The sequence below is a fragment of the Rattus norvegicus genome, chromosome 10 (genome assembly GCF_036323735.1).
Source record: "Rattus norvegicus strain BN/NHsdMcwi chromosome 10, GRCr8, whole genome shotgun sequence".
NCBI classification, from domain to species: Eukaryota; Metazoa; Chordata; class Mammalia; order Rodentia; family Muridae; genus Rattus; species Rattus norvegicus.
Window position 1 is genome coordinate 85,929,683 of NC_086028.1, and position 10,318 is coordinate 85,940,000.

The 10,318-nt window shown below is 48.5% G+C and overlaps 1 protein-coding gene across 3 annotated transcripts in view; it reads right to left on the minus strand.

Moving 5' to 3' along the window:
• Positions 1-10,318, minus strand: part of Acly (ATP citrate lyase) — a 52,204-nt gene that overhangs the window by 17,281 nt on the left and 24,605 nt on the right. For 2 of the 3 annotated variants that reach the window (NM_016987.2, XM_039085164.2), the window contains exons 12-17: positions 10,275-10,318; positions 9,633-9,723; positions 8,607-8,636; positions 3,942-4,083; positions 3,516-3,684; positions 1,182-1,286 (exon numbers count right to left, since the gene is read on the minus strand). The exon at positions 10,275-10,318 is cut by the window's right edge and continues 111 nt beyond it. In NM_016987.2, the coding sequence (NP_058683.2) occupies positions 1,182-1,286; positions 3,516-3,684; positions 3,942-4,083; positions 8,607-8,636; positions 9,633-9,723; positions 10,275-10,318 (581 nt within the window). The remainder of the gene's footprint in view (positions 1-1,181; positions 1,287-3,515; positions 3,685-3,941; positions 4,084-8,606; positions 8,637-9,632; positions 9,724-10,274) is intronic. The other variant, NM_001111095.1, reaches the window with a different exon arrangement.

The window sequence follows — 10,318 nt, forward strand, 5'->3', positions numbered from 1 at the left end:
TTTTACAAATTGGGGGCTGGGAAGCTCGAGAGATGGCTAAGTGGTCAAGAGCACCTCGACAGCAATAAAGAATGGAGTTTAGTCAATTTCATAACAGCTAGGTGTTGTCCTGTGGTACGTGTAACCCCTGCACTGAGGTGGGCAGTGTAAGATCACTATGGCTTGCTGACTTCTGATCTAGTCAATAAACCATAAAAGCCCCAGGTTCAGGGAGAGACCCTGCTTCAAAGGAATAAGGTGGAGAGTCACAGACTCTCATGACACGCACTCTGGCTTCATACATATCAAAGCCACCTTCACTGCACACTCCGGACAAGTAAATAAACAAAATTAAAACTACCTGGGGGTTGTCAGTGTGGCTCAGTGGTACTGTTCTTGCTTGGTTCAAGTAAAAGGTTAAAAAATCTACCTGGTGGGCTGGAGAGATGGCTCAGTGGCTAAGAGCACTGACTGCTCTTCCAGAGGTCCTGAGTTCAAATCCCAGCAACCACATGGTGGCTCACAACCATCTGATGCCCTCTTCTGGCATGTCTGAAGACATCTACAGTGTACTTATGTATAGTAAATAAAATAAGTATTTAAAAAAAAAAATCTACCTGGTAATGGCATAACAGTGCATACTTCTGAACTCTTCAACCCAGGATAACCAAAAAGCAAGCTTAAGCTAATGGCATGACTCAACAGGTAAAACTGCTTGCCTCGAAAGTTTGGCAATCACAGTTCAATCTCCTAATGAGGGTCAGGAAGGGAGAGAGGGTGTGGCTAGAGTTTTGCTCAAAGTACACTATATATTTGCGTGAAAATGGATTTATGTAATCCAGCAAATCAAATTTAAAAAGTTATTAACAGATGTGAGCTTCCTGTCAGGCATGGTGGATCATGTCTCTAATCCCAAATCTCAGGAGGAGCCTGAGGCAGAAGGATTACCATCAGCTCCAGGCTAGTCTGGATCAGCATGAGAACTATGCCTCAAACAAAACAAAACAAAATACACAGACACACAGACACACACACACACACACACACACAGACACACACACAGACAGACACACACACACACACACACACAGAACAAAAAACAAAAAACAAACAAAAAAAACTCAAAACCCAACAATGACCTACAACAAACAAAAACATATGCTTCCAGTAGTATCAGGAAGACTTGTGGAGCAGACACTCACCGTGGCTGGCCCAATGATGGTCACGCCCTTCTGGTCTGCCTTCTTGATGAGCTTCCGTGTGAGAGCCTCAGGGATGCCTTCTGCTATGATGGCTATGGTCCGGATCTAGACAATTAAGATTTCAAATTAACACTGAACTTGTGAACGGTTCACCTTTGATGGACAATGAGGGCCTCCATTGTCCAGTGTCCCCACCCAGGTTTCAGGAACAAAGTAAGGCGAAGAGAATGTACCTTCTCCCTCCCACATGCCTCAGGTCCTGTCCTGGTCATTTCAAACTTCTCTCAGAGGAGAGGAATGGGGTCATCGAGAAGGCTCAGGAGGCAAATGCACTTGCTGCCAAGCCTGATGACCTGAGATTGATGCCAAGGGCAAATATGGTAGAAGGAGGAACTGACCCCTGAATGCTGTCCCCTGATCTCCACGTGCACCTCCCAACACACACACACACACACACATAGCAGCAGACACGGAAACAAACCTTCATTGGCCAGTGACACACGGACTCAGTGCATGAGCAGAGGCAAAAGCTTCTAAGTCTTTGCCTAGTCTAGAGTTACACTCTCATCTAAAGTCTCAAACTCAACAGATTCCGACCTGCCTTTCCTCCTAAGTACCCACCGAGTCTTGTCTTTGTCCCTACAGGCTGTGGCCAGCGCACAACAGAAACAAGCTGTTCCCATACTTGCCTAGACTGGGCTAGAGGAACAGAAGATCTCAGAGCCATCTCTCTTTGGCTCTGGGCCAGTCTGTAAAGGGTTGCAAGATCAGTTTAGGTTTTGTGGGTCTTGTGGTCTGTGTAACAGGTTTTCAGTGTGTAAGTATCCATGCACAATACATAAATGAAAGCACTGGCTGTTTTAATAAAACTTTATTTGTGGACATAGGTGGGGGCTATCATTTTGCCATGGGTTGTTTTTGCCAAAGTCTGTTCCAGCCTGAAAGAGCAGCTCATCTAAATGGCAGACCATGTTTATGTTGTCCACTCATTAACTGAAATAACTGGACCAGACAATCAAAAGCAAACAAAAGCCCACTGTCTATAGGAGGCTTTTACAAATCACTAGCCAAGGGCGAATACTGCAACAGAAGAGGAGGAAGGAGGGATAGGACCCAGGGCACAAATGGCAAGCCAGTGTTTCTCAAAGTTAGTTTCAGTTAATGATCAAAGACGTGCAGAGTAAACAGAGCACTAATTCACTACACAGCTGTTTGGTGTTGGCAAACAGAAACTGGAGCTGGCCTACACCTTTAATACCAGCATTCGGAGAGCAGACATAGGTGGATCTCTGAGTTCCAGGCCAGCCTGGGCTGGATAATGAGACCCAGTCTCAAAAGAAATCAAAGCTGGACTGTCTACCATTAGGAGTTTAGATCATGAATGCTCTGGAAACCTTGGTATGTTAGAAGGTTCCAAGCGGTCATTCTGATGTAGCAGTTCAACATCTAGAAATCTGTGCTAGGACAGTCTGATGGTTTTGTATATGCTTGGCCCATGAGAAGTGACACTATGAAGAGGTGTGGCATTATTGGAGAAAGTATAGGGAGGTTTTGAGGTCTCTATGCTCAAGCTCTGCCCAGTGTGGAAAGAGAGTCTCCTCCTAGCTGCCTTCATCCAGCGCCATGTTGGCCTGCACACTGCCATGCTTCCTACCATGATGATAATGGACTGAACCTCAGAATCTGTAAGGCAGCCCCAATGAAATGTTTGCCTTTCTAAGAACTGCCCTGGTCACGTTGTCTTCACAGTAATGGAAACCTTAACTAAGACAGGTGATGATCAGGGATGTGTGCAAATGTTAATTCAAGACACTTATGACAAGACTAGGAAGAACAAAGGTGATGTTGCCAACCTATTGGTACAGAATGAGGTGTGGGGCCGGTATGCTGAAACCTGGTGGCCATGTTTCTGAGAAAAGGGATGCGGAAGTATCTACCAGCTTTTAATTCTTTAACATCTGTCCTGAAATAAGTAATAATATATAGGGGATGGTGCTGGGGATAGAATGTAAGGCCTTACTTTCATAGGCAAGGGCTTTGCCACTGGACGATAATCAGCTCAAGACACTGCTTTTGAGCATGTTGTTCAAGCCAGTCTGTGAGGGAATGAGCTGGAACCGATTCCAGGTAACCCTGTGAGGCAGCCATGCTCTTACCCACTTAAGCTCAACTCTTAAGCCACTTCTGAGAAGTACCCGTCTCTAAGTACTTTCTTCACCCAAACTCTTGGCTCTCCCAATTCCCAAGTCTTCAATCACAAGTGACCAGGACTATAAATTCCATTCAGAAGCTCTTTCTGATTTCCCAACTGGATATCCCAGATCTATGATCTACCTGTGCATAGTTCATGGTCTCCATGGTGCTGTCATAAGCCGATCGCAGAGATGCAAAGTTGATCAGCACGTCTACCTCCGGATGCTTTTTCATGGCGTCAGCCATGTTCTTGAAGACAGGGATCAGGATTTCCTTGTGTCCCCAGTAAAACTTCTGCTTATGATCCCCCCTGTCAGAAAGCAGAGCACAAGTAAGAACATCCCCAACGAATCGGGTCTGGGGAGGGGACACTGAACAGAGGAACTTCCTCAACAACAGCAAGGCCTATGTCCTTAAGGTTCCCATCTGAGGGGAAAAGGGCCCCAGGAACATGGACTGTCCCAATCCCTGGGATGGGCAGATCCCTCCGCTGCAAAGATGGGAGGCTGACTCCAGCTGAGAATCCCACTTAGCCACTTCCAGACTCCCTGCCTTGGCGTGACTCACGTGAACGGGTAGACCATAGCAGCCACTGAAGGCTCATCTCGGGAGCACACGTAGTCAAAGTCCAGCATGCCTTGCACAGCCCGGGTCTGCATGCCCCACACGATAGCCTTGGTATGTCGGCTGAAGAGGGTGGCACTCTTTCCTAGTGGGCAAAGACACAGCCGAGTGCACCCAGAACACACACCTTAGGAAGACCCAGAGAGGCTGCCTTCCTGAATCCCTACGCTACGTGTCCAGTTTGGTAGTTCCTCAATACAGCAAACGAAATGGTAAAATAATAAATTCTGAGAAAGCTGCCTCAGTTTTTCTAGAAGGAAGCAGTAGAGAGAGCAGCTGTCTAGTGAGGCCTGCATGGTTTGGGAATAGCCCCATGGTGAACAGAAAAGGAATCCTCAAACAGAAAAGGGCCCCACAGCTGAAGATGCCTGAGAGTCCTCACAGGGCATGCTAAGTGTCTCAGGTAGCTACAGATTCAAACTACGTACTCCCGTGGTCTGCATACTCAATAAAATATTTCTCATTCTTTTATGTTTAAAGTTTGTCATTAATTATTATCTGATGTGTATAGGTATTCTGTCTCTCATGTATGTCGGTATATCACATGTTTGGTGCCCACTGAAGCCAGAGAGGGTAGTGAACCCCCTGAAACTGGAGTTCACAGTTGTGAGCAGCCACGTGGGTCCTGGGAATTAGACTCAGGTTCTCTAGAGAACCAGCCAGGGTCCCTATGCTGAGCCTTCTCTCCGGGCTCATTTGTCTTTTTGAGACTGAGCCTCACATTGCAGCTCTGGCTGACAAGCACCATGACGTACAGACCAGGCTGACTGCAAAGTCACAGGTATCTGCCTGCCTCTGCCTCCCAAGTGCTGGAAGCAAAGGCATGCGTCACCACACTCAACAGTGTTTAAAATTTTATTTATTTTTAACGTGTGTATGAGGTGTTTTGACCACATGTAAGTGCGCTGAGTACGATGCCTGTGGAGACCAGAAAATGGAACCAGATCCTCTAGAACTAGTTACAAGCAGATGTGAGCCATCCGCCATGTCAGTGCTGGGAACCAGCGCATGTTGTCTGCAAGACCTGCGAGTGCTGTTAACCTCTGAGCCTTATCTGGAACCCTAGCTCCATGACTCATGTGACTGGGGCTGGCCTTGAACTCGCCATGGAGCTAAGGACAGCCTTAGACTCCTTACCTTGCCTTTACTTCCCAACTGTTGGTACTGCGGTCATATAGCACATCCCCAGCTCTTCTTTTTTACTTTCAGTTTTATGTTACCCAGACGGCTTGGAGCTTGCTATCCCTTAATCTGTGACGATCTTTCTGTCTCAGCCTTTTGACTGCTGGAATTAAGATGTGCCCGCTCAATTACAAAAAAATGATGATGATGATGATGATGATGATGATGATGATGATGATGATGATGATGATGTCTGGTTTTTCCAGACAGGGTTTTCTTGTGTAGCTCTAACTGTCCTGAAACTCACTCTGTAGACTAGGCTGGCCTCGATTTCAGAGATCTGCCTGCTTCTGCTTCTGGAATGCTGGGATTAAAAGCTCATGCTGCCACCGGAACGTTTAATTATTTTTAAAGACAAAAAGAAAAAAGTTCACCTCTCCTTATTTTGATACCTGAGGACTTTATTATAGTCCCAACAGTGTTAATCAGCCTGTAAATCTAGACATAAACCCAGCACAAATCAGTATTTGAATGCACACAAATTCTAGGTCAGTAGGGGTCCTGTGCAGAGGCTTGAGGCAGCCCGGGCTGAGGCCAGCCCAGCCTTCTCTTGACCGAGGTTATGGACAGGCTCTGACATAAGGCAGCACAGGGCCAGGTGCCCTCATCCTCAGCCCTAACCCTGCCCTTCTATCCTCTTCTCTCAAGTGGCTCTTGGCTGCTCGGAACAATACTCTTGAGACGGGCTTTCTAATGACAGGAAAGACTTTAATTAACCGAGCAGCCTGGGTATAGTGGTTCACGTTTTTAATCCTAGAACCCGAGAGATAGAGGTAGGCAGTGGCCTATAGAGTGAGGGACTCTTATCTCAAAGACAGGGAGAAGGCTAGGATGATAACAAAGAGACTATAGGAATGCAGCCATCAGCTAGAGGAAAAGGGCCCTTGATTACTTCCCCTTTGACTCCCTGGATGTCCTGGTGGAGGAAACCAGCCATTGGGGACAGTCTGTGTTCTCTGGGGGAGAGCAATGCATCTCATCCAGAGGCTTCTGATATTAACCTACTGTTCCACTGCAAGCTTGGCTAATCAAGATCAAGGTCTGAATAAATCCCCGTGCTGGCCAGCAGTAAGCCTCTCGAGGCAGAAGGATCTTGATTGTGAATACCTAGATTTCCTGTCACGCCAGGGTTCCTATACGATGTGGAACCTTAGAGTAAGGGCTGCCACATAATCCAGTCTCATACTTTCTAGCCCCAGGAAATTGAACCGGATATCCACATTGACGTTGGTCCTGCATCATCTCGGAGAGCCAGGATTACATAGCTTGAGAAAGATGCAGTTGTGTGATAAAGGCCATAATGGAGCTGGAGAGATGGCTCAGTGGTTAAGAGCACCGACTGCTCTTCCAGAGATCCTGAGTTCAACCCCCCAGCAATCGCATGGTGGCTCACAACCATCTGTAATGGGTTCTTCTGGTGTGTCTGAAGACAGAGACAGTGTGCTCACATACATGAAATAAATAAATAAATATTTAAAAAAACAATGTAGTGACGCTCTGACACTCCCAGGGGAGCCCACACGGAGCCCAGTGTCATGCTACATAAGCCCATCTTCAGAGATAGGGACAAAGCCCACCCCACCTCCTGCTTTAAAGTCAAGAGTTCACGTGCTTACCTCCTTAAGCACAGAGAAAGCAAAGACTTTGAGGGCCACTGGCACTGATAGCAGGAAGCCCCTCCCCTTACACCCCTCCTTCCCACCTTAATTGCCCTAAGAGGAGAACACTCTTTACCTGGTCTCCCTCCTGTCCTCCCTCTTCTCCAGCTAAGTGACTAAAGGTGCCTGCCACAGCCCACTTCCCTTGGGGGAGAGGAGCTCCCTGGAGTCTGAGCCTGTCCCTGCTCTATCAGCATAATGGCCTTGCCCTCTAGGAAACTGTGGGTTTCACTGGAGGCAGACAATGAAAGGATTAAGAGCTAGTGGAGGGCTGGAGAGACAGCGCAATAGTTAAGGGGAGGTTGTGGTTGTGCTCTCACAGGGGACCTGACTTCAGTTCCTAGCAGCCATGTCAGGTGGCTTACTAAAGATACAGTCACATCTGCTGTAACTCCAGCTCCAAGGCATCCAACACCCTCTCTGGTCTCCCAAGGCCCCTGCACTCACATCCATTCCCCCACCCCCAGCTAAGACACACACAAGTGCACATAATTAAAAATAAACCTTTTCTTAAAAGAAAGCTGAGGGGCTGGGGATTTAGCTCAGTGGTAGAGCGCTTACCTAGGAAGCGCAAGGCCCTGGGTTCGGTCCCCAGCTCCGAAAAAAAGAATCAAAAAAAAAAAAAAAAAAAAAAAAAAAAGAAAAGAAAGCTGATAGTTGGGGTTGGGGATTTAGCTCAGTGGTAGAGCGCTTGCCTAGGAAGCGCAAGGCCCTGGGTTCGGTCCCCAGCTCCGAAAAAAAGAACCAAAGAAAGCTGATAGTTAGAAGATCATTGTCTTTTTTTTTAGATATTCCTACCCTCCCTAGGGATCAGTCATCAACGAAGACGCTCTTGCCCTTTTAACTGTGAATGTCAGTTACACTGAGACGGCAGGCAGGGCTCAGTTGTACAGTGCTTGTTCAGAATGCAAGGGGGCTCTGAGCTGGATTCCCAGTATTTCTTTGAAAAAGAAAAGTCACAAGAAAGTTCTGATCCTCGTAACTGAGTAGTCTACCTGCTTGGTCAATGGGCAGATATGTGTGCGTGAGTATTCACGGACTGAAAATGTCCACTGTAAACTGTGACCTCCGACACCAAAGCCCACCTCCCTTCAGGTCCTGAAAAAGACTTGTTTTAGAGACAGACACTTCCTGACCTTCCTGGTTTCTCTCTTTCCATCTTTCTCTGCTCTTCTACCAAACCTGGGGGAACCCTACACTGGTCTGGAATCGGGAGCTGTGGGACGCTGCTGGCAGTACTGAAGCTGAGGCAGGGAAGCAAAGCAATGGTGAGATGCAGACGAGAATCAGGGCGGAGCTGTGGTCAGGAGGAGGGCGGAGCTGTGGTCAGAGGAGGGTGGAGCTGTGGTCCCTTCCCCACAGCAGCCAGTGGTCAGAAGCATCAACTGCTCTCTGCCACTCCCCTTTCAGCTGGTGGCACCCTCTTTCCCAGGACCGTCCCTCTTGGCACCCCTGAGTCTCCAGAGCTGTGGGCTGGCTCTGGCTCCTCCTCTGTCTCCACCTCCCGCCAAGATAAGGAGCCAGAGACAGCCACACAGTGAAGAGACTGAGAGGAAAATCCTGAGCAGGGAAGGGAAGGGACAAAGAGCAAAGACTAGGACTTTGGGGGGGGGGGGGTTGGGTTGGAGGGAGGCCACACCAAGGTGCGGACAGGAAATGTGTTACACAACACTGCAACCCACCAGGGAGGGAAGAAACGAAGCACAGAGAAACTGGGACCCGGTAACAAAGCCACACGCAGAGTTGGGGCACGGTGGGGGCATCCTACCTTGCAGGGATCTTGGACTTGGGACTGAATCTGTTAAAGAAAATGACCAAGGCAACTGAGTGAACTGCTGGTGGGAAGCTCTGGTGGGAGAGGGGAGAAACGGGGGACAGTTCCACAGACAAGCCTTCTGGTGCTGTCACTGTGTTGTAGTGGACAGCAGGGATAAAGCCAATGAAAGAGGCAAAAGCACCAGCGGGAAGAACAGAAGCAGGCAAGACGTAGAACCAGGGTGCAGTGCGAGGGCAAGGAGAGGAACACTAGGCAAGTGCACTGGACACTGAAGTCCCTTCCAGGCCCTCGGGATCACGTCCTCTTAATGCTGACCCCTCTGTCCCCATGTAGCGTAGCACAGTGATTGAACCAGCACAGTGCTGGGTCCACTATCCTCCACTGTGGACAAGGCTGACACCCTGGGAACTATAGGGCAGTGACTTCTGATCTTGAGCTGTAGCACAGCTGATTATATGACAGAAGCTGCAAGGCCCCATCAGCCAGGGGAAGCCAGTATCACTCATCTGCTGGAGTGTGAGTGCTGGCAGGTCACCCTGTCACTGAGATGGAGATGAGCTGGTGACGTGTGCAAGGGCTCGTAGATCAGGCACATAGACAGAAGCACATAAGAGCCCCAGCGAGTCGGGGAAGAGACAACCGTTTAGGAGCCAGCCTTGCTGTCTCCGCTCCCAGAACCTGGCTTCCATTTAGGAGTCTAGGAGAACTTTCTCTTCTTGCTTCTGCTGAAATCTTGTCCCCTCCAAGCCTCCCAGGTCAGTTCACAGCCCAGCAGGAGGGTAGAAGACAGTAGGGAGCGAGGAGATCCAGACAGTCTCCAGCTCCAAGAAAACCCAGAGGGAAGACTCAAGTCACTGCTCCTGAAGAGATCCACTCCTATCTCATGCTGAGGGCCCACTCCCACAGGCAAGCTCAAACTGCTTCCCTGTTGCCTCTTCCAGGCAGACCCCAGACAGGGAAAGACAGGGAAAACACCACAGGCCTTCTTGTGCACTGTGCTAAACCTCTGGGAGTTACCTTGGGGCATGGCTGGCTTGGCTTTCTTTGCAGGGGCCACCTCGTCAGCTCTGGACTCGGAAAAAGACGCTGTCCTGCTGGGTGCTGGTGTCTGAGTAATATAAAGAGAGAAGAAGAGAGGTAAGAGTCACAGATAATGGCTGAGGACAAGAGCCACTGGTCCAAAAGGCCCCAAAGAAGTAACGTAGCAAGAGTTACATACAGCGTTGTTTAAGGCAAGAAGTCTCACTATAGAGAACTCAGCTAGCATGGAACCCACAACAAAGTCCTGCCCCGGTACAGGTGGGCACTACATTCGGCTGATTAGGGTTCTTCATAACTGCATTCCAAAAGCATTATTCTAACGATGCCAATATGGAAACCGGTTTTGTCCAATGCTACTGATGAGCAAACTGAGGCTCTAAGTAGTAGATATGGTACCAGTTACAGTCCTATTGTCTGCAAGGACAGTCAGGATCTGAACTAGGGTTTGATTTAAAAACCTTCTGTCTGTCCATTACTCCATCATGACTGAATTATAAACATATGCTAACTTTCCCAATATTCTCTGCTAGAAGAGGAACACTATGTTCTGTGTAGGACAGAGGGGGGTGGAGGCAAGATGGGTCCTTCCTTTAAGGTAGGAGGAAAGCTGGCACCTACCGATGTGCTCCCACTGGCATTAAGGAGGAAGTTGGCAGTGTGAG